At 42.6% G+C, this 24,616-nt stretch overlaps 1 protein-coding gene across 1 annotated transcript in view; it reads right to left on the minus strand.

Annotated features, from left to right (window-relative positions):
- The window catches only part of ZNHIT6 (zinc finger HIT-type containing 6), a 55,681-nt gene extending 31,065 nt beyond the window's left edge, over positions 1-24,616 (minus strand). The window contains exons 1-8 of the mRNA XM_065409328.1: positions 24,603-24,616; positions 23,739-23,768; positions 23,517-23,656; positions 23,344-23,429; positions 17,201-17,304; positions 5,111-5,179; positions 3,257-3,337; positions 591-671 (exon numbers count right to left, since the gene is read on the minus strand). Coding sequence (XP_065265400.1) covers positions 591-671; positions 3,257-3,337; positions 5,111-5,179; positions 17,201-17,304; positions 23,344-23,429; positions 23,517-23,656; positions 23,739-23,768; positions 24,603-24,616 — 605 coding nt within the window. The remainder of the gene's footprint in view (positions 1-590; positions 672-3,256; positions 3,338-5,110; positions 5,180-17,200; positions 17,305-23,343; positions 23,430-23,516; positions 23,657-23,738; positions 23,769-24,602) is intronic.

A 24,616-nucleotide genomic window follows, 5' to 3' on the forward strand; every position in this document is an offset into this window, starting at 1 on the left:
GTTACATGACATTAAGTTTGTTACATTTGAAGAAAGGAATGCAGTTTAGAAATCTTAACTAGGAATTACTGGTCAGCCACAATAAACTATGGTATTAAAAGTACGTACTCTTTTCAATAACAATGGCAGCTGGTTGGAGTGTTATAAATGGTGCTTATGATACGTGTAGAATTATTTCTTTAGCTATTTGCACAGTTTTTATTTTGATGGTATAAAACAAATTTGTCCAGAGCTAATATAATAAAGAATAAAATTCTATTAAAGTTTAGGTTCAAGAAGCCTGAATCTTGAGTCCAAAAACACCAAAATGTGAAATCTGACCAGCTAGTAACGTTGAGAAAGCATCATGTGGCACAGTAAATTCAACTTAATTTTGCAGATGCTTACAGATGTCTCACTAAACTTTATCTTGATTTTAACTGAAACTTTTTTGTAATTTCATGTTGCTAAACAGAAGGAATTTAATCAGAGAGTACAGACATATTATCCTTTATCACAGCACCACTAGAGACTAGGAAATATATTCAACAAGTAATTTCTCTCTAAAAAATAAACAAACAGCCTACATACAGAAAAAATATATCCCTTACCTGACAGAATTATGTTGCCTGTTTTCTATTTTCATTAAAATTTGCACATCTGACTGAGGAGACATTGTATATATTTTTAATCTGGAAAAAAAAATGGATGAAATCTAAGCAAACCACATTAAAGAAAAGGTCTAAACCACTTTTTACCGTTAAGAGATTTACAAACTTTTAGAAGCCTACAACCAAAACAGCCTTCCTGTCAATGTAAATACAGGTTTGCCACTAGCCAGAATTTTAAGACAGTCTATGAATCAGAGCTTGGATTGCAAATGTGTTTCTCTACTTTCTCCAGATAAGGCATTAACACTACCATCATTTAAATTAATTCTTTGGATTTTTTAATCATTTCATTTGTATCATCAGCCAATTTCTTTGAGTGCTGCTAGTTTAAATTCAATGACTTTAGAATCATACAAATGTAGGGCTGGAAGGGACCAAGTAAACTAGATCATCCCTGAGAGGTGTTTCTCAAACTTGTTTTTAAAAGCTTCCAATGATAGGGATTCCATGACCTCCCTTGGAAGCCTATTCCACAGCTTAACTACACCTTATAGTCAGAAAGCTTTTCCTTATATCTAACCTAAATCTCCCTTGATGCAGATTAAGCCCATTACTTCTTGTCCTACCTTCAGTGGACATGGAGAACAAGTGATCACTGTCCTCTTTACAATAACCCTTAACATACTGGAAGACTTATCAGGTCTCCCCTCAGTCTTCCATTCTCAAGATTAAACATGCCCTCCTTTTTTAACTTTTCATAGGTCAGTTTTCTAAACCTTTTATCACTTTTCTTGCTCTCCTCTGGGCTCTTTCCAATTTGTCCACATCTTTCCTAAACTGTGGTGCCCAGAACTGGACACAGTACTCCAGCTGGGGCCTTACCAGTGCCAAGCAGAGCAGGACAATTACCTCCTGTGTCTTATGTAGATAATGTTTTCACTCCTCAGCTCACAGGGAGCCCAGAAACATATTAGCCTTTTTTGCAGCTGCAGTACATTGACAACTCACACAGTTTGTGGTCCACTATAACCCCCAGCTCCTTTTCAGCAGTACTACCATCTAGAAAGTTATTCCCCATTTTGTAGTTGTGCATTTGACTTTTTTCCTTCTTAACTGAAGTAATTTGCACTTTCATCGCAATGAATTCAGACCAATTCTCCAATTTGTTAAGGTCATTTTGAATTTTAAACCTGTCCTCCAAAGTGCTTGCAACCCCTCCCGGGTTGGTGTCATCTGCAAATTTTATTAGCATACTCTCTACTCCATTATCCAAGTCATTAATGAAAATATTGACTAGTACCAGACCCAGGACTGACCCCTGTGGGACTCCACTAGACACAGCCTCCCAATTTGATAGCAAACCATTGATAACTCTAACTACAGTCTTTCAGCCAGTTGTGTATCCACCTTACAGTAATTTCATCTAGATCACATTTCCCACATGACATTCTCATAGCAAACTAGGAACGGTGTCAAAAGCCTTACTAAAATCAAGGTATAGCGTATCTACTGCTTCCCCCCATCCACTAGGTCAATAATCGTATCAAGAAAGGAAATCAGATTGGTTTGTCATTATTTATTTTTGACAAATCCATGCTGACTATTCCTTGTAATCCTATTATCCTTCAGGTCCTTACAAATTGATTGTTTAATAATTTGCACCAGTATCTTTCCAGGTACTGAAGTTAGGCTGGCTGGTTTATAATTCCCTGGGTCCTCCTGGTTCCCCTTTTAAAAGATACGTACTATGCGTCCCTTCTCTATTCTTCTGGGACCTCTCCTGTCCTCCAGAAGTTCTCAAAGATAATTGCTAATGGCGCCACGATTGCTTCAGCTAGATCCTTAAGTACCCTACGATGAATTTCATCAGGCCCTGCTTACTTGAATACATCTAATCTATCCAAATGTTCGTTAACCTGTTCTTTCGGCTTACGTTTCTTTGCCTTGGTTGTTAATATTGTGTTGAGTATCTGCTCACCATTAACCTTTTTAGTGAAGACTGAAGCAAAATAGGCATTAAGCACTTCAGCTTTCTTGATGTCATCTGTTATTAGCTCTCGTTCTCCGATAATCAAAGGACCTACACTTTCCTTTGTCCTTTTCTTGCTCCTAATGTATTTAAAGAACCTCTTCTTCTTGTCTTTTATGTCCCTTGCCACGTGTAACTTATTTTTTGTGCCTCGTGCTGTTCTTTTGTATTCCTCCTTATCAATATCGCTATGTTTCAACTTTTTGTAGGATTCCTTTTTAATTTTCAGGTCATTCTTCTGATCTTTCCTTTGCATCGGAATAGTTTACAGTTGTGCCTTCAATATTGTCTCCTTGAGGAATCACCACTGCCCTGAACTCCCTTTTCCCTTAGATTTTCTTCCCATGAGACCCCACCTACCAGTTCTCTGAGTTTGTTAAAGTCTGCTTTTTGAAGTCCTTATTCAGCTACTCTCACTCCTTCCTTTCCTTAGAATCATGAAATTTACCTAATTTAGTTTCAGTCAATAAGTATCAATGAGGTGGCTTTCATCACAAAGATGGCGCGTGCACTATTAGCTAGGAATCCAATTCTGAATGGCGAAAGTGGAAAACTGACAGTTTGACAGAATTTATGTGAATAGTTTGGTTATTTTAAAATCAGTTAAGTAAAATTACTAATGGTTTTTAATACATACTTTTGACGAATAACAGGATCTGATTCTTCAGGATCAAGGTAAGGTTTAAGGATTTCACCTAGTGTTTTATCATCGGGCACCCTTTGGCCAAAAAGATAAAAATGCAGTTTATTAAGTATCATTCAAAAAGAAATATTAAAGCAATTTTAAGGAAATGATATTTCCATATTTAAATTGATATAACACCAGCAGGTAACATCTGGAAAAGGTGCAATGTACATCAACATAGCACAAGCTAGCAATGGATATTATCAGCCCCAGCACACAGAGTATGTCTATGCTGCAATTAAAAACCTAAGGCTGTCCCGCGTCAATTGGGCCTTGCAGAGATCTGGCTAAGGGGCTGTTTAACTGCAGTGTAGACGTTTGGGCTCAGGCTGGACCCTGGGCTCTAGGACCCTGAGTGGGGAGGGTCCCAGAGATCAGGCTCCAGCCTGTGCATCTACACCACGATTAAATAGCCCAGTGAACCTGAGTCATAGAATCATAGAATCATAGAATATCAGGGTTGGAAGGGACCTCAGGACGTCATCTAGTCCAACCCCCTGCTCAAAGCAGGACCAATTCCCAACTAAATCATCCCAGCCAGGGCTTTGTCAAGCCTGACCTTAAAAACCTCCAAGGAAGGAGACTCCACCACCTCCGTAGGTAACGCATTCCAGTGCTTCACCACCCTCCTAGTGAAATAGTGTTTCCTAATATCCAACCTAGACCTCCCCCACTGCAACTTGAGACCATTGCTCCTTGTTCTGTCATCTGCCACCATTGAGAACAGCCGAGTTCCATCCTCTTTGGAACCCCCCTTCAGGTAGTTGAAGGCTGCTATCAAATCCCCCCTCATTCTTCTCTTCTGGAGACTAAACAATCCCAGTTCCCTCAGCCTCTCCTCATAAGTCATGCGCTCCAGACCCCTAATCATTTTTGTTGCCCTCCGCTGGACTCTTTCCAATTTTTCCACATCCTTCTTGTAGTGTGGGGCCCAAAACTGGACACAGTACTCCAGATGAGGCCTCACCAATGAGTCAGCTGGTGCAGGCCGATCATGGGTGTCTAACTGCAGCACAGACATACTCTCATTCAACATTAGGACTTAGCTGACACCTGCAGGAAGGAATCAGAGACCCTGCCTCTTATCCTTCCCCATGCCTGCAGCTGGAAAAGCAACTTCCAGTCCTTGCAGCCCTGAGAGCAAGTGGAGAGGGCCTACTTCTGAGCTTTCCTACCCCAAATAGGCATGGGGAGAGAAGAGGTAGTTTTTGTTTGTTAGGGAGAGTTGCTGTTTTTCTGCTTTCCTAAAGGCACCTTCCAGGGAGGGGGTTAGTAGCATCTGCTACAAAGGCAACATTGCTTCCTTTCCATCCTCTCTGGTGTGGGAGAGGATTTCCTGCAGGGAGCGGGATTTTCTCTGAAGATCAAGGAAAACATTGGGAGTATGCAAAACTCCTCTATATTAGCATGCTGATGCATGTGGACAGCAAGCATCAAGAGTCATATACAAGGCTGCTCTATTTACATAAGATTAGCAAATAAAACAAGTATTTAAATTAGAGAAATTCAATTTGAAAACAGGTTTCAGAGTAGCAGTCGTGTTAGTCTGTATCCGCAAAAAGAACAGGAAAACAGACTTCAGTGTTATGCTTCTAAGGTGATAGAAACAAAACTAGTATTTTTAAAAAGTGATTTAACCTGAAGCGCCCCCTTTGTAACGACCCCACCCCAAAAAACCCCAACAACTCTTTATCTTGAGTCTTATTATCACATACAAAGGGATGGCTAAGAAACTAACCAAATAGTCTTATAAAACTAGTTTGCTATAATTAACTACAGACATCTGCTTTTCACAATCTCAGGTACCTTTTTACTGTGTATTCAGCATGACTGTGAGGAAATATGAGCTTCAAATGCCAGTAGAACCTTTGCTCCCTAAAAAGAAAGAGAAGGAAAAACACACACTAATATCTCAGAGGTATTATTTGTATCATGGTAGGGTCTAGAGACCTCTACCAAGATGGGGTACTGTAAATAGTAAGAGACAGTCCCTGCCCCAAAGAGGTTACCATCCACATAAACACGGGGTGGGGGAAAAAGAATTATTATTATTCCCATATTAATATATGTGAAATTGAGGCACCAAGAGATTAAGCAATCTACAGGAAGGTCAGAAAGGAAAGCTGTGGTAGATTCAGGAACTGAACCCAGATCTCCTGAGTCCCTGTCCAGTTCCTTAATCAGAAGCTCCTTCCCTTCCTCTCTTGCCAACACAGTTAATTATAGAGAATTTTTATTAGGTATTTGGAAGCAGAAACTACCTACTGCAACATGGTTCAAAGTAAGACACATTCTTTATGGGAGGCAGTCAGACCTTCCTGACAGCTCTGGGCTGGGACTTGGGAGACCTGGGCTCTATTCTTGGTTCTGCCACTAGCCTGCTAGGTGACCCTGGGCAAGTCTCTTCACTTCTCTGCGCCACAGTTTTCCCATCTGTAAAACGGGAAGACAGACACTGACCATCTTTGTAAAATCCTCTGAGATCTACTGATGAACAGCACTATATAAGAGCTAGGTATTATTATGCAGCTGCTCCTTCTAGTTTCGAATTTCACACACAGCACATATAGTTAAGGTGAGGATAAACTGAAGTAGCATTTACAATGTTCCAGAGGTCCGACAATTCCCTGAAATTCAGGAACTTTTTATGGTACTTTTTTCAGCTATCCAAGATTTGAGACTCCTAATAACACCCCCAAAACCATCGAGTTTACAAAGGTTTACAAAATTATGATTAAAAATAATGTGCTGCTGTTGTAACAAAGTTAATTTGGATATCAGACAGATGAAACACTATACAGTTGGGTCCAGCTGGCTACAGAGGCATGTACGTGCATCCAGTAGCAAAACAGTAGACAACAAATTGGTTGCTAAGTACAATTAACTATGTTATTGCTTTTAGATGAGAGACTTGCAAAGTTTGTTCGTTGAAATAAACAATTATTCTTAACCTAGTTATTTCTAGGGGAAGGTTACAGTCCACACAGTATTTCAGATTACGTATTTAGCACAGAAAGAGTGTTGGATGCTTTTCTAAGAGGAGGGAAAACAAGGTCCTTACCTACATAAATCTTAGAATCTAAATAGATAATGAACGTACAGATGAATGTTAGGGTACAACAAGCAGCAAATGACTGAGTGGAGTGGAGTTGTACAGAATGTCTTCTGAATTCTCCATTTCCATCCTCTTCCTCTGAACCACTTGTTAAAGTTTGTTAAAGGGGAGGATTAATATTTAGAGGCTTAAGTATGAATGTTTTTAAGAGAGACTGAATCACAGTAGACCAGCTCAGGGAGAGGAAAGAGGATGCAAAGACAAAGGTTGGAGGAGGAGGGGTGGCTGTAATCAGGAGTTGTTACAGTTGAAAGTATGTGCCCTGTCTTCACATTTTAAGACATGCTGTTTGGTGTAATGGTATGTCATTTACTATTACAAGTTCCAAACTTGAACATTAATTTAAAAATAATTTTGAAAGCAGATTCTTGTTTTTAATGTTAAATCTGCCTTATGAAAAATTCTATCAAAAAATTCTTAGCACCTCTGGAGCTGGCAAACTCAAAGCAACATTAATATCACTGAACAATTGTACAGCAAACTGCAATGCTAATGAGGAAGGGCTTCAACTCAACTGACTATTAACAAGGTCACAATCCCCATCTCAGCTGTACTTTAATATTTAGCACTTAGAACATATGAACATAAGAATGGCCATACTGGGTCAGACAAATGGTTCATCTTGCCCAGTATACAGTCTTCCTACAGAGGCCAATGCCAGGTGCTTAAAAGGGAATGAACAGAACAAGGCAATTATCACATGATCCAACTCCTGTCATCCAGTCCGTGCATCTGGCACTTACCCGGCATATACAGTGCAAAGCACTATTCCAGCATTTAATTAAAACTTGCTGTGGAACTAAAGGTGGGGGTGTTGTCAACTGGAAGGCAGGCTGCAGGATCACTACTGATAGTCACAACTGATAAGATGTACACTTATGTTGTAGTAGTGTTCAGAAGAGATATTTAATTTCTTGCTCTGAAAATAGGGCCTAAGAACGAGGCTTGGCTTTTTCTTTTCCTTTCAGTTTGGGCAAAATGGTCTCACAGGTGAAATCATCTTCCTCCAGTACCTGTGTGTAGAGTGATAGGAACAGGCAGTACCTGCCTATTCCAGGAATGAGCAGATTGCCCTTGGCAAAGTGCACAGTGCAACATGTGCATGCTCTAACACACACATTAAGCTGGAGACTACCTCTCTATCACCTCCACAGAGAAGGGCAGCATGTACTTAGAACTATTTGGGAACTTTTCAGCTCATCTACAAATCCAGCAATCACATCCAGCACTTCATACAAAAGGGGGATTCTTCCACCCATCCTTTTTGGCTCAGAGCAATAAGAGTGAGAGAAAGGTTGGGGATCTTCCTTTCCCAAAGGGCCCAGGACAGCTGTGAAGTGGTTAAGGAGACATTTCTCTGGCAGGAGCAGAGGGCTGCCTCCTCCAGACAGCCGAGAAGATTCATCAGCGCTTGTAGCAATCTGGTGCTCGAGATTACAATTTCTACTGACACACATCAGTACTTCCGTCACGCATCACAGCCTGATCTCAGAGGCAGGTCTAGTTCTTCTTTGAGTGCTTGTTCATGTCAATTCCAGGTGTGTGTGTGCCGCGTGCACGACAGCCGGAAGATTTTTCCCTTAGCAATATCCATAGGGTTGGCCTGGTGCCCCCTGGAGTCGTGCTTTCATGGCCCAGCTGACCCGACCCCCCATTCAGTTCCTTCTTACTGCCAGTGATGGCTAGCTGGAACTTCCCTCTCTCTTGCTTCTGCAAGCGCCTTTAGCAGTGTCCCATTGTGTATATAGTTAGTGTCTTAGTTAGTAGTAGTGTCAGTAGTCGTTTATCTAAGTTTCCATTACAGGGGTGTCCCCTCGTTTCTTCCCCGACACCGGGGGATGCCTTGGTCACCGGGGTTCAAATCTTGTGAAGTCTGTGGTAAACTGATGCCAAAAAGTGACCCGCACACTTCTTGTTTGAAGTGCCTTGGCGAGAGTCACCAAAAGGACAAGTGCCGCATTTGTAAAAGGGTTTCAGCTGAGAACCCTTAAGGATCATGAGCAGAGACTCAGAGTTATCCTCATGGAGGCAGCCCTCCACCCACAGTCCTACTGGGTCAGCAGAGCCCGTACCGAGCACCACCTTCTCCGTGTGCAGCGCACCGGCGTCAACGGCGTGCAAGCCAACACCAGGAAAAGAGACTAAGGACTCCCGGCACCGACATGGCGCCAAACATAAGACTTCTGGCAGACACCGATCTTCATCCCTGGTGCCCCAGAAGAAAGAGATACGAGAGAAGGTGCTCTCTCCTTCCTAAGCCTAAGAAGCCAGCGGCAGGGAGACGCCAACCCACTCAGCCTACTTCGGGCCCGGTGGCTCCCAGGGCTCGTCGACTCCTGCTCCTCAAGGGGTCCAGTTGAGTCTGGCCCACTATCATTCTCCAGACCTTCATGGCCAGGACATTCAACTCCCCTCCACTCCGGAGGCTTTTGAGGCAGCGCAGGACCTTATTCGCTTGACAGCACCGCTTTCTCCAAGGAGGGACGAGGCACCGGTGATAACCTGGCCACCTATTTCATCTAGGGACAAGCCGGCTATGATGTCACACCACTCCCCATCTCCGGCGCACCACTCCACGGCGCCGGCCATCCACATGGGGGAACCACACCAGTCTCCAAAGGCCCGGCACTGCTCATCGGCTCCACCCCCAGTACTGCTCCTCCATGGTCTTCCTTTTTGGAGACTTCAGAGTCCAAGGCAGAAACCTATCGTTCAGATAGGTCCAGCAGCAGCAGGTCTAAGATCTAGGCAACACCGCCAGCCTCCTGTGGTGCCATGGCCACCCCAATGGCAACCACCAGCTCAGTGGCCCTTTTGGACTCCCTGGGCTCAGAGCCAGGCGTCAAGATCGAGGTCAGCGTCAGTCATGTTGGCATCCTTCGCCTCCTCACAGCACCTGGTGCCGAGACGATCTCTGGAGACTATGCCGGTATCTCTGCCTGTCGCTCTGACCTCGGCACCGACGGCTGTCTCAGCACATCGACACACGAAAGTGACCCTCTTGGCGATGAGGGCAGCGACCAAGGCCATGTGCCGGTGCTCTCGTCCTCCCCAGATGAGGCCGTTGTGGGCACTTCAATGGCCCCGGCCTTAGAGGATAGCAGGGTCCTGCAACAGTTGTTGGGCAGGGTGGCCCAGAACATGAATTGGATAGCAATCTAAGCACCTCTTCTCCTAAATGAGATGTACCAAACTTAAAAATATTTATGCAGATTAGGTTATAAAATGTGTAGGCTTTTTAGCAGCTACTGGTTCTTCCTGAAAAAACATCATCTGCTCCCCCCTTACCCTGCCAAAAACTTTTTAAATTTGCAACATAAAGCAATTTCTTCAGCTATGCTTTTCCTAATTTCCCCACATAAACATACAAGCAAATAATCCATAAGCAAACCAAGGTACTGTTCCTATAGGCAAGGAACACAGCAATTGTTAGTCATTTTTTTCAATATTCGAGACACTCAGCTATGATAACGGTGGCAGCTCTATGAGCAGCACAGTCATCACCTCCTCAGAGCAGGGGTTCTCAACCAGTTTTTTGGTGGCGTCAGAGTGTGGCCACCAACTCTTTCTGATGGCTGCTATGACAATTTTTTCTAAAATATTTAATTAACTTTGGGGAAAACAAATAAATATGCACATATACATATAGTAATTTATGTAGGGTTTTTTTGCAGACTCAATAATAAAAATAATGTACAGTTGTCTATTCTTTACTGGACTTAAACTGAATAGAAACAAATAAGATGCTTTGCATGTTGTATTGTTGTTATTTCTTTTGCTTTTTTGGTTGTGTGGTTTTGGGTTTTTTTTTTTATACACTTGCTAGCTAGTAAGTCTGCGTCTGAAAAATGATATTTGTTAATATCACTTTTCACAGCAGCAGACTTGTTAGCTAGTTGGGAGGCAGAGAAAAGTGATAGTAACAAACAAAAATATCACTTTTCACAGCAGACTTGCTCAGCTATGGCAAGGGTGATGGGGAACTCACACCGGCTGCCTGCTTCTCTGACGTTTGTTGCTCCGGCGGTGGGCAGGGCCCAACCCCTCCTGGTAGCCCCAGGGGAAGGCTGCTTTGCACACCCTTCTTCCCCCCCCCGACCCGCCAATCACCACTCAGAATGCTGTGGCCACAGGAAAAAGCCCCTGGTGGCCACACCTGAGAAACGCTGTTGTACAGTATCTGGATTGCTGTGGTCTCCAACCTGTTTGCTCTCTAGTAGTGTGGTTCTGCGTACCATGATTTAGGCAAGTGCTGTAGACACTGCAGCTTCTAGGCCCCAAGGGACAGATTTTTATAGGTATCTGGGTACCTAAGGAGGCAGGATAGGTAACTATTGGTATTTTCAAAAGGGCCTAAGCACAGATTTAAGGTGCCTAACCTGCTCTGGCATTTGTAGCCTACCTGCACCTTTAGGTACTTAAATATCACAGTAAGTCTGGCCTCAAGGCTCTACCAGCACCTGGTGGTCCTAAATAGCACTCTGCCAACTACAGCATTTCCCTCAGACACCCCATTTCTGTGACCCTTTTCCTGTCCCGAGGACAGCGTTCTATTGGGATAGAGGTGTATATACGAATATAGCCACTATTACAATCAGTTTAATATTATAGTGGGCTCTTGTTAGGCTTTGTGATACTTAAGGTTGCAAAACAGTTTGTTATAACCCTATTTTCACATGCTCTTAACTCTCAAATTCAACTCTGGGGTTTGAAATTTTCCATGCTTGTTTTTTGCCTCAGTGTGAACCCTATTTCAGAAGACATAAAGCTCTTTTAGCCACTTTTTCGTTCACCGGAGGGGTGAAGCCACGATACCCTTTTTGCCTTTCAGAGATATGTCAGATGCAGACTTGTTAGTTCAAAGAACTTACAAGTCCTGCTGGTAAATTTATTAAGCTCTTGCTCCTCCTGCCCAGTGAGTAGAACTGTGCATTGTACGTTTCTCCTTATTTTTCTCAGATTTTGCCTAGTGTACTAGGTTTACATGCGACACTGACTTGTTTACATTTGTCATCTACTTTCAACAAAACCATAAAAAAGCAAGTCAAATGTACGGATACTAGAAATTATTTCTCAGAGACAGGAGAGAACATTATTAAAAGTGTTTATATTAAGGTATTTTGATAGATATGCTTCAGGTTTCTCAGTTAAAATTATAAACTTGAGGGTTTTAGTTCATCAATTCTCAAGGTACTTTTATGAAATGTATCATGTATAAATTTTCTCATCTGACTGTTCTTTTAGCTTTTAAACGAACTCAGTCCTAGAAGCTAGCCTTGATTAATACAAGAATCATCTTGCTTTATTAGTATTAATAACTGTCCTAGCTAGCATTATTCACATCCTAATTTGCTAACAGGAAACGCCTAACTTTAATCATCAAAAATCTCAAACAACGTACATTGGAATCTGCTTACAATGAACTGAGATACAGAAGACGCCATATATATATATATATATATATATATATATATATATATATATATATATATATATATATATATATATATATATATATATATATATATATATATATAAAAAGTAGACTGAACGTCCCAAATTGTTCAACGCATTGTAATGTACCAATTGCAATTGTGACTACAGCGAACTTCACTTAAAGTGAAACCCTGTGAGACAGAATGACTCATTGGGGATTTTATTCTATTGAATAATAGATGCCATATGAAATTATTGGAAAGAATATGTGGAAGTACCTTAGATCCGGGCATGTGCATGTTCACATATACAATAGCATCTGCTATACGCAGGTTATACCGCATCAACAAAAAGGGGAGAGGCAAGAAATGGGGAAGTTTAATGACGTACCAGTCATCCGTTAACCCTGATTTGCCACTTTAGTGGCCCATCTCACCCACAGTGCAGCAGTTTAAGTATAAGGGGATTAAATGTTTATTCCTTTTGATAATATTGCCGTAACCTGCTTTAGGCAACACAGATCCAGTCCAATTAAGCCACTGGATTCTCTTGTGAAACCCAAAAGCCCCTCAATAAAAATAAATGAATAATAGTTTGAAGCTTTCACGAAAATACGCTGTCTAGTGCCACTATACCTACAGTGCTAACGACATTAAACAGCAGAGGGGACCCACACTTTGTTGAAGCTCAGCTAAACCAATTCCCAGCTGAGATGTAACGGACAAACAATAAAGTTGGGTTATTTCTACTTAAAACTGAAGTATTTCCCAATTGTAGTAAATTGTAAAGCAGGACTATCCACCAAGAAACGGATTGAAAAACATTTCCTTTGTAACACATATGGTCTTCTCCCAGGAGGCCTCAGAACAGCAGGAGATCTTACTAACCATATGTGCTGCAATATTCAAGCACACTGGGTTTGAATTAAAGGTTCTGTGGAAACCGAAAGACTTTGCCAAGGTTGACTAGTCCAAAATTTAACCTTCTTTAAAAATGTGTTTTGTCCTCTCTTTTGATTCTTTGAGGAAACAAAAATGCCCATCAGCTTCCCTGCATGAGAACTAACACATTTAGGTTTATATCACACTTCCAGGCTAGACAACCTGCCAAGTGCTGAGCTGGGATGTAGCCTTTCTTCATGTTTGTATGTCATCCCTCCATTTTCATGAGGCTATCAAATTATTGAAATGATCAGAGAGGATGATTCCTGTGCATTAGTGAGCAGCATTCATGTAATGCTACCTGGCCTTCTTCATGCTTGTAGGCAGAGAAAGAGTCACATTGTGATCATAGGTACTGGAACTAGGGATGTGGGGGTGCACCCCTTGGCTTGAAGTAGTAATAGCAACCCAAATACATGGTTTACACTTTTAGCACCCCCACTACAAAAATCGTTCCTGCACCACTGATTGCAATGAGACCCAGACAGCAAGCAAAAAAAAAAAAATTCAACTGTACTTCTAGATTTAGGCTCAACAGCCCTGATAGGGTACATTTAATTCAAAATACCCTTGCATTTCTGAGTAGTCTAAACATTAGCATTGCGATATGGCTTCTGTTCATTTTAATGCAATTAAGAAGCGAAGAGATTTTCATGTACTTAAGTTTCCCCAGAAGTATACCTCAGATTAGTATAATCTTACTAGAGGCGTTAGACAATAAGAGTTAAAAAATCTGATTTCCTAAATGTGAGTAACAATTTATCTAGCCATGATTTCCAGTAAATATTTGTTCTACATTGAATAAGCATGTCTGTGTCTCTCATTTCAAAGGCCAAACTGAAGTTTAATTTATTAAAAATGGTTGGTTTGTTTTTTGGACACAGCAGATGAGGGGCAAGAAGTACTCCTTCAAAGTCATTTCCAATATCCTAAGCATCACCTATTTAATACTATTGCCAAGCTCTAAAGTTAGGCTCCATTGTCTAAATGTTTATATGAAATCAAAGAGATGAGAGGAGTTTGTATATAATCTATCTTAACTTTTTGTGAACGGTTGTCAATGAGAACGTGCTCATAAAGAGGATGCTCTACAAGCCTTTACATTATTTGAATAACTGGGGTGTCCCATTTTGACAGATAATGCAGATTTCAGTGTTTACCATTGATTTGCAAAGAAATATGGACCACAGTGACACACACAAAGAGATACAGGTGGCTCCTAGTAACATAATTTGTTTTCTCACAGCATCTCTTAGACACAACTTTCTTCAGCAGAAGGCAGCCCAAATATCATTTTGTCACAACTTTGATTGGACCCTATTTTCTAGTTATAGCATAGAGGTCAGCTTTAAAGAGAAAAGGCAGACTTCTCGGCCTTGATAAGCGATGACACCTGTTCCAATACAGCTGGGATGGGCATTTTGCAGTATCTGCAATACTTCCCCCCTCTCCCCCACAGTGGAGGTAAAACTGCACTTTACCATGTAAAATTTGTATTTAATACCTCCCCTTTCATACTCATCCACAAAATGTGTATCATTCTCACTGCCTGGAAAAATATTTGCAGAAAGCAGGTGGCTACTTTCCTAAAGAATGATGTTGCTGTGCTACTTGATGACACTAGAATGTGTCTATGAAAGATTAACATTTCAAAACAAAAATTGTTCTCCACTATGACAAAAAAAGTCATTGTCTTATTCCTTTCTGGCTGCTCCTGAAATAGTCCCATGCTTAACTATTTACCTACAAATAACACACCAATTCTGCTAGAGCTTAAAAAGGGCCTCTGTTCAATAAAGGTAAATATAAATGTATAAATATAGACATATGTAATTCAATGGAGAGATAAATTAATTCCCAGCCCTCAGTCGTGTTTTTCCATATGTGAAAGTACTTTTGTGAACAGAAGAGTTTAAAAGTCACACTACATAACAGCAACAAATATCTGTCAGTGTGTGGCTGTCTCGTGTACAGGATTTACCAGTGAGGAGAACGTTTTTGTGGTTGTGCCCCCCACAACGCTTAGCCATTGATGCAGAGATCTGCAGTATTTGGGGGTTGCCTTGTGGTCTGTTCTGAGGAAGCCAGGAATCCTCATCAATGTAAGAATTCATGAGAAATTTAAATGGAAAAAACCTCACATTTCCTTTCCTTTAACCCCTCCTGTGGATTTTCCCTGCCACTCAGATCCTGTATTTTAAAGTATGTAACACAGAAAGCTAACATTTCAGAAATTCCTTTATGCGTTATGTTCTGTTAAGAATAAGGTTTCTCCACCAATGAGAAAAACTGCTTTTGTTTCAAAACAGAAGAAATGCTAGTTTTTATTTATTTATTTATGCATGCAAACTTACTTGCTAAACCATTACAAGAGGGACACCTAGTGGTTTAGTCACTAAAATATTGTCAAGTTCTCATCCATTCATTGTTACCCGATAACTAACGGTAAATGGCATTAACTAAATAGAAAAAAAATCTAGGAGCAGAACTTGTGACCAAAACCAATGATAAGCAGTGGGGGGGGGGGGGGGAGGGGGGAATAAAGCCCAAAGAAAAGCCATCAAGGAAAAAGCCTGCTCCAAGTGGCTATTATCTGAGGCTCTTAAAGTGTTTACTGTTTCCCCCACCCCAAACAGGTCAATCAAATATTTAAATTTCAATGAGCCCTCATATTAACTTTGGACCTGCCCCTGTATTTCACACAGAAGCACTCTTCACCAAGTTACTACATTTCTGTATTATGACACAGTACTATACAAGGAATATAAACTTTATTTATATTAGCAAATGTTTGCTTCATGAATAACCCAGACTTAAATCCACATCCTTTCCCCTCCATGAGGGGGAGACATTTTCAGCAAGTCTTTTCATCTTGAACAGATGTACCCACCCTCCCAATCAAAGAAAAAGAAAGTCAAGCGTATCCCAATCAAAGAAAAAGAAAGTCAAGTACTTTGGTAATCCCAATTAATGGAAGAATGACAGATACAGAACTCGTCTAGGGACTAAGAGTTACAAGTCCTTAGCAAGGAAATATGAATTGAAAATCATTTTGGTAAAAGCATTAAAAAAAATCCCGTTTGTCCCGCATCACAGACATGCATGCAAGTAAAAGCCCAAATTAATTTATGAAGAAGGAAAAACCTCTCTCTCACTCCCTTCGTGAATACCATTGCTCAGTAAAGACAACATTTAATTGACTAGCACCAGTAATGGATGGTATGCCACGTTGCTGACTTCAGTGCTTGGATTTCCAATTATGACAATCAGTGACTACTTTATGATAGTGGGCAACATCAGCCCAAGCACAACAGAAGAACTCCAATTGAAGTTTGGGGTACAATAAATCTTCACTGATGAAGCTGAGTACTAGAAGGCTGTAGAAGAATTTACTACAAATTTCCATCTGAATATGTTTCCAAAAATATTTCATGGAGTATTGTTCACTATCTAATGGAGGGGTGGGCAAACTACGGCCTGGGGGCCGTATCTGGCCCTCCAGACTTTTTAATCTGGCCCTCGAGCTCCCGCCAGGGAGCGGGGTCTGAGGCTTGCCCTGCTCTGGCGCGCCAGCCAGGGAGTGGGGTTGGGGGCTTGCCCCGCTCTGCCAGGGCCGCCTGGGGGGGGGCAAGTGGGGCCCCCACAAGAATATATTGTTCTGTAGTATTGCAACTTTTTTTTTTAAATGGTAGGGGCCCCTGAAATTGCTTTTCCCCAGGCCCCCTGAATCCTTTGGGCGGCCCTGCGCTCCGCGCAGCTCCTGGAAGCAGCAGCATGTCCCCCCTCCGGCTTCTATGTGTAGGGGCAGCCAGGGGACTCCACACGCTGCCCCCGCCCCAAACGCCGCACCTGAAGCCCCGTGGTTCCCGGCCAATAGGAGTTGCAGGGGCGACACCTGTGGCTGGGGCAGTGTACAAAGCTGCCTGGCTGCGCCTCCGTGTAGGAGCTGGATGGGGGACATACTGCTGCTTCTGGGAGCTGCTTGAGGTAAGTGCCATTCAGAGCCTGTACCCCTGACCCCCTCCCATGCCCCAACCCCAGCCCTGATCCCCCCTCCTGCCCTCAAACCCCTTGGTCCCAGCCAAGAGCTCCCTCCTGTACCCCCAGCCCCTCATCCCCAGCCCCATCCCAGAGCCCACACCCCCAGCTAGAGCCCTCACCCCCTCCCATACCCCAACCCCCAATTTTGTGAGCATTCATGGCCCGCCATACAATTTCCAGACCCAGATATGGTCCCCGGGCCAAAAAGTTTGCACACCCCTGGTCTAATGTGATTCTGTCATGAAAAACGCTACCAGACCTTGAAATCTTATAGAAGAGCTCTTCACCAGCTATTCTTTCAGTAATACTTAAATGAAGGTTTTGCCCACTTGTCCCCAAACCCCATAATAATTAGAATCTTACTTCTTGTTGAAGGTGGTTGAATTCTCTCTCCTTTTTGTAAATCCAATGGGTAAAGTTTTCAAGTGGATATTGTGCTTTCGAGCTCGGTTTTTCAAATAATTTATCTAACACAGAAAATAAAAGCCAAAGTATATTCAAATATGGAAACATTTATTACTTCTGTCCTGCAAGTCTAAAAATTGAGACCAAAAGAGCAATCCTGGAACCAAAGTGCCTGTTAAGCATTTAAGAAGCAGCATAATGTAGCATAGTACACCGTGGTAAACTCTCTCTCTCTCTTTTTTTTTTTTTTTAAACACACAAAAGTTCTCAGTTAAAAAAAAAAAAAGATATCTAGATATCTTTAAGAGTTTCCAAGCTTATTCTTAAACATTTACGGACAAAGTTTTCCCATGGTGAGCACAAGAGTCCTAATGAAACATAAAACATATGTTATAAGTAGAACTCAAACAGTGCAAGAGGGTTGGAACCCAACACAGCTACAGAATTAGTGACTGACCTCTTACGATTTTTTAAATCCAAAGGGCCCTCAACACCTTTCTGTGCACAAATCAAGTACAAAGCCTGTATCCGTGAGGTCCAGAGGAGAAATTTCCCCCAAACCCACTCCACTACTGCAGTTGCTGCACAGTTTCCCTGAGATGAAGGCTGAATAGTTAGTATATCTATACGGCCATGAATCAACTGGCCGGTGCAGAGAAAACCCAAAGAAGCGTGCTCTGCAATGCACAGGGGTAATAATGTTGACATGGCATGGCTGAAGAGCCATTAGATCAGTATTCTGTAATGGTAGAGTCTGCTAAAACAACAACACTTAACTATGCTCCAAGGCACTACTGACTTCCATCAGAAATTCCGCAACATTAACACCATCCTTACCACCATGGATATCACCTCCCTTTACATCAACATCCCTCACCACAACAGCATTGCTGCCTGCCTCAAATACCTACAGTAACTCCTCACTTAAAGTCATCCCTGTTAACGTTGTTTCGTTGTTACGTTGATCAATTAGGGAACATGCTCGTTTAAAGTTGTGCAATGCTCCCTTCTAACGTTGTTTGGCAGCTGCCTGCTTTGTCTACTGCTTGCAGGAAGAGCAGCCCATTGCTGCTAGCTGGTGGGGGCTTGGAACCAGGGTGGACCGGCAGCCCCCCATCAACTCCACGCTCCCCTGTGCAGCAGCTGCCCAGCAGGCTAGCAATTGCAGCTGTCCCTCCCCCCACTGCCATGTGCTGCTCTTGCCCTCGCCTTGGAGCTGTTCCCCGAGACTCCTGCCTGCTGTGGGGGGGGGAGGGAAGGAAGAGGGGGGCTAATGTCAGGGTGTCCCCCTCCCCTCTGCTCCTGCACCCCGCTTACCCATCTTCCATAGAGCAAGGGGCTCAGGACGGAGGGAGCTTGCAGCAGCTGCGGTCTCAAGCAAGCTAATCTAATTAACAAGGCAGTGTACTTAAAGGGGAAATGCGCAGATCTCCCTCCATTCTTGCTGCCTTGTAGAGTGAGAGAGTTAATCCTTGAGGGCTCAGCCAATTGCTAGTTCATCATTTAGCAGTAAGGGAAATATTCACCCTCTGACTCCTCCACTTCAACCAAGCTTCACAATCATCACTGTGTACCAGTATTAAATTGTTTGTTTAAAACTTATACTCTGTGTGTGTATATAGTCTTTTGTCTGGTGAAAAAAAATTCCCTGGAACCTAACCCCCTCATTTACATTAATTCTTATGGGGAAATTGGATTCGCTTAACATTGTTTTGCTTAAAGCTGCATTTTTCAGGAACATAACTACAACATTAAGTGAGGAGTTACTGTACAAGATAACATACGTTTGAAAATCCACCCTATGCACATTGCCAAACGCATCCATTTCATCCTCACCCACAACAATTTCACATTTAACAACAGACACTTTGTCCAAACTATGGGAACAGCCATGGGTACTAAGATGGCTCCCCTATACACTAACCTCTTCATGGACTACCTTGGGGAAGAATTTCTGGAAAAAGGCACCAAAAAAACAACATACCAATATATCTGAGATACATCAATGCCATTTTCATCCTCTGGACAGAAGACCTAAACTTCTTCATACATTTCCACTACTTCAACCACCACCATCGATCTATTACACTCTCTGTAGGACACTTCCACACCAGCATCAGCTTCCTGGACACCATGATTAACTTCAACAATGAAACCCTACAAATGACTGTATACATGAAACCCACACATCACCACACTTATCTTCACAGATTCAGTAACCATCCCAGACACACCAAAAAATCTGCTACTGTCAGCGAGGTACTCAGAGACCACCTCCAAAGAGAAAATCCAGGCTATACACCTTAACAGACTTAAAGCCTCCTTCACTAAACAAGGACACTCCACCAGAGAAGTAGATTGCATCATGGAAAGGATCACCCAAATACCCCAGGAGAGCCTACTTCAATACAGAAAAAACACCCCTCACTGACTGCACGCCCCTACTTGTCACCTACTGCTCCACACTAGAGCCCAACTGGGGTATCGTCAAATAATTACAACCCATATTTGATGGGCACCACATGCTGAAGGAAGTCTTTCCTAACCCCCTCTTCTGGCCTTAAGAACAACCCTCCAACCCTGACAAGCTCACTACCAAAAACAAGCTCCCCACAGACCTCGACACACCAACTCAAAGCAGCATCAGACCCTGCCTGAACAGATGCAAAACATGCAGACATATCTCCACTGCTACAATGATCAATACCTGCCCCAACACACCTTTCAAGATCCTTGGGTCCAACACATGCCTATCACAACATGTGGTTTACCTCATCCAGTGCATCAAATGCCCCAACAACTATGTGGGTGAAACCAGACAATCACTACACTTCTGAATGAACTCATAAAAGACAAAAACATATCACCTGTGGACAAATACTTTTCATAAAACGATCACTCCATATCTGACCTCTTGGTACTTGTCCTCAAGGGGAACCTGCACAACACCTTCAAAAGGTGAGCCTGGAAATTTAATTTCGTAACTCTGCTAGACACTAAAAACCATGGACTCAATAGACACACTAGTTTTTTGACTCATTACAACAACTTACAACACACCCCACTGCCTGCTAATAATTAATCGCCTACTTCATTTTAAGGGGTTTCCCACAACATGTTATCCCCTTACGCTTCATTTGTCCCAACTTGTATTTAGCTCAGAAACACTGATTTCCTTCTCCAGAATGGAAGAAGAGCCCTGTGAAACTCAAAACCTTGTAACTTCCACTACAGAAATTTTTCTAATACAGTAACTCCTCACTTAAAGTCATCCCGGTTAACGTTGTTTCGTTGCTGATCAATTAGGGAACATGCTCGTTTAAAGTTGTGCAATGCTCCCTTATAACGTTGTTTGGTAGCCGCCTGCTTTGTCCACTGCTTGCAGGAAGAGCAGCCCGTTGCAGCTAGCTGGTGGGGGCTTGGAACCAGGGTGGACCGGCAGCCCCCCCCCATCAGCTCCCTGCTCCTCTAAGTTCCCTGTGCGGCAGCCATCCAGCAGGCTACCAATTGCCACCCGCACTGCCATGTGCTGCTCCTGCCCTCTGCCTTGGAGCTGCTCCCAGGAACCTCCTGCTTGCTGTGCAGGGAAGGGGGGGGGGAAAGAGAGGGGCTAATGTCAGGGTGTCCCCCTGCCCCCACTCCTACCCTCCCGGTTACCTCTTCTCCATATAGAGCAGGGTGGGGAGAGCTTGCTGGCCACAGCTGCTGTCTCAACTTCCTGATCTTTTTAAAGGCAATGTACTTAGAGTGGGGCCAGCATACTTAAAGGTGCAATGCACGTCTCTCTCTCTCTCTCACACACGGTGTGTGTCCCTGTCTCTGTCTGCCATGCTGTCTCCCCTCCCTCCATTCGTGCTGCCTTGTAGAGCATGAGGCTACATTAACAACAATGTGTTAACCCTTGAGGGCTCAGCCGAAGGCTAGTTCATCAGCAAGGCATTCCCTGGGAAATATCCCACCCTCTAACTTCACCACGTCAACCAACCTTCACAATCATCATTGCTGTGTACACTATTAAATTGTTTGTTTAAAACTTATACTGTGTGTGTGTGTGTGTATATATATATATATATATATATATATATATATAAAAAATAGTCTTTTGTCTGGTGAAAAAAATTTCCCTGGAACCTAACCCCCCCTATTTACATTACTTCTTATGGGGAAATTGGATTCACTTAACATCGTTTCACTTAAAGTCGCATTTTTCAGGAACATAATTACAACGGTAAGCAAGGAGTTACTGTACAAGATATTAGTTCACCCACCTTGTCTCTCTCATATCCTAGGACCAATTCAGCCACAACAACACTGCAAACTTAACTATGCTGTACTTTAAAAGATCTGTTTAGGAAAACTCCAGTGATCACTTACTTTACACGGATAAGTGCGTTTGCAAACCAGAGATATAGAGATAAAGAAGTACGTTTCAAAACAGTTTTTGGTAATACCAATCACCAGGGCTGGCTCCACAGTTTTTGCTGCCCCAAGCGGCGGGGGGGGAAAAAAAAAAAAAAAAAAAAAAGCCGTGATCGGCGGCAGCTCCACCGCGCCACTTTCTTCTTCGGCAGCAGGTCCTTCCCTCCGAGAGGGTCCCGCCGCCGAATTGCCGCCAAAGAGCCCAACGGTGCCGCCCTTTCCCCTTGGCCGCCTCAAGCACCTGCTTTCTGAGCTGGTGCCTGGAGCCGGCCCTGCCAATCACTATTCCAGTATTCCCATTCAGCAAACAGGGCTGTTCTCTCTCAGTGAGTTACAATTATTACACCTAAAAACCATTTGATGATGTAAGATTAGACTGAAATAACATGATTTCCCATTGCAATACACTGAAAACAAGAAAGCTTCAAAGTTGCTTTTAGGCAAGTTACAGAATTTGAGAATTCTCAGTAACTTTGATAGCTGGTTTAACAACAAACCAATATTTTAAAAACTTACAGCACTTAAAACAAACCTGGCACTTTCTGCTATTTGGTGTTTTCTAAGGGCTCACTCCTGCAAACATGCACAAGTAAATGGACTTACATGAACACTGAAATCTGTCTATCTTACGAATATAGGTACCTAAACATCTTTAAAAACCTGTCCATAAGTAACTTGCCCAAGCTCATACACAAAGTCTGTAACAGACCAGGGAATAGAGTCTAATCACAGGACCACACTCAAGTAAAGTTACTTATGTGTGTCTGAGTGATTGAGTTCTAATAGAACACTTGATTTTTTCAATTTTACTTTACAGCAAACTGTCCACATGGCATCTTCTTGTTTGATGAGTTCTAAAATTACGTTTAAAGATGGTTTGTGTAGGGCTTAAAAAATTAACAACATCGAGTTCATGGCTTTTTATGATGTACAAAGAAGTCTTAAAACGTTGTTTTGATTTTCTCTCCCCCCCACTTGTTATTTTAACTTAGAAGTGTCAGGAATGTAAAGTATGGTCTTCCCTAGTTTTGCTGGGAGGACCTGTGAGAGAGAAAATATATTTATTGTGAGCTCTTAACACTTTAATTGAAGGGATGATTCTTACTGAAAGTCCTTTCCCCTTTTTAATAGCTCAGCTCTCACTCTTCGTGTGATGTCACTTATCCCAGCTCTTTAGTTGTCATCATCTCCGCTCCCAATGATGATCATATAACAATTCTGTGGCAACTAAAGTAATTGTTTACATGAGAAATTTTAGGAAATATTTTACATATGCATAAAATGAATTTCTAAAATAAAAAGTCTTTCAGACCTTCTTTATACACCATAAAGAAGCAGAAATGGGCACAAGTAAATTTTTCTTCATTTGGGGTCACCTTTACTATTAAAAAATGTTTGTAGTGATTTATTCTTCTTAGTTATTAAATATAGTGATCAGAATCTCTCATATTACGTTGGAGCTCTTCTTTAATTTAAGACTGGGCTTCATATATACAGTTCTGATCCTGAACTTCAGAGGCACTCAGATCTCAGGTTTGTTCAGTCCATTACAGGAAAAGAACCAGTCATAAATTTTGGATCTGGATACCCTCAATTTGGAGGTCAGGAGATGTTCTAATCTGGGATTTTGGAGCCGCCTCATTTCTACTTTAAACTAACCAAAAAGGTAACTTGAAACTCACAAATTTATTGGTTGTTGGTCTATGCAAGGAAACATCTCGAGCAGCACCATCAGTCATCCTTCCTACATCTTCCAGAAAACGATAATCTAAATATACAAAGAACAGGAAGAAAAGTGTAATGTTGGTTTAAAAAAGAAGATGGGGTGAAGTTTACATAGCAGAGAAATTCTTACCACTTAGGAGATTCAACTCGCTAAACTCATTTATAGAGACAAATGCTGCCTTCTCTCGGATTCCATTACAACTCAGTGCAGTTTTGTGCTTTTTCACACACGCCAAACTGAAAGTACAGAGAAACATGAGCATCCTGTCTCTAGCATACAAGAAACCAAACAAGAGAAAATTCAAATTGTATATACCTGCATGAGTATTTCATGCAACGTGGACACCTGTACTTTGCTTCCTCTCCACTACAGGTTTCACACCTGAAAGAAAAAAAGGCATTTCATTTGCATTAAAGTAATGCATTTGTGTTTGTACTTAAAAGACAGGTTTTCTTTACATTTAACCAAGCATGGGTCATAATTCTGAGAAACGATCACTGACGCTTGAAAGCAGGGAAGGAAATATGGATGCCTCAGCAAAGCGAGTAAAGTAATGCATTTGTGTTTGTACTTAAAAGACAGGTTTTCTTTACATTTAACCAAGCATGGGTCATAATTCTGAGAAACGATCACTGACGCTTGAAAGCAGGGAAGGAAATATGGATGCCTCAGCAAAGCGAGTACTTTCCAAACATTTTCACAGGGTGAGCCACAGATCAATACAGGGGGGAGATTTTCCTAGAAACAAAGGGAAGTGAGGAACCAAGACCCAGCTCCTCAAAGGTACAGGTGCTTAACTCCATTCAAATCGATGGGAGCTAGGTGTCTAAATACCTTTGAGGGTCTGGGCACAAACTGCCACTCAGAGTCAAAGGGGGGCGTCTAACTCCCCTCTGCAGGAACCCACCTCGGGGGACACTCATTGGCTGTCGTCCATTAGCCCGCCTCCTGGGGAGGAGGCCAACCAGTGACGGATGCGAGGACAACGCTCGCTCCGCCCGTCGGAGCTGAGGGTCGGGACAAAGGTGACACCCTCGCGCCCTGTCCCCGCGAGGGGAGAGGGCACAGGGAAGCCTGCCTCCCCGGCACGGGGCGCGAGGGTGAGACAAGCGGCGGCGCCGCGGCTGCCCCCAGGCCTCGGAAAGGGAGTAGCGGGACACCCTGCCCGACGGGCAGACGTGGATCTGCGGAGCCGAGGCTCCGGGCTGCTCCTACCCGTGCAGCGCCAT

Source organism: Emys orbicularis, chromosome 8, assembly GCF_028017835.1.
Source record: "Emys orbicularis isolate rEmyOrb1 chromosome 8, rEmyOrb1.hap1, whole genome shotgun sequence".
NCBI lineage: Eukaryota > Metazoa > Chordata > Testudines > Emydidae > Emys > Emys orbicularis.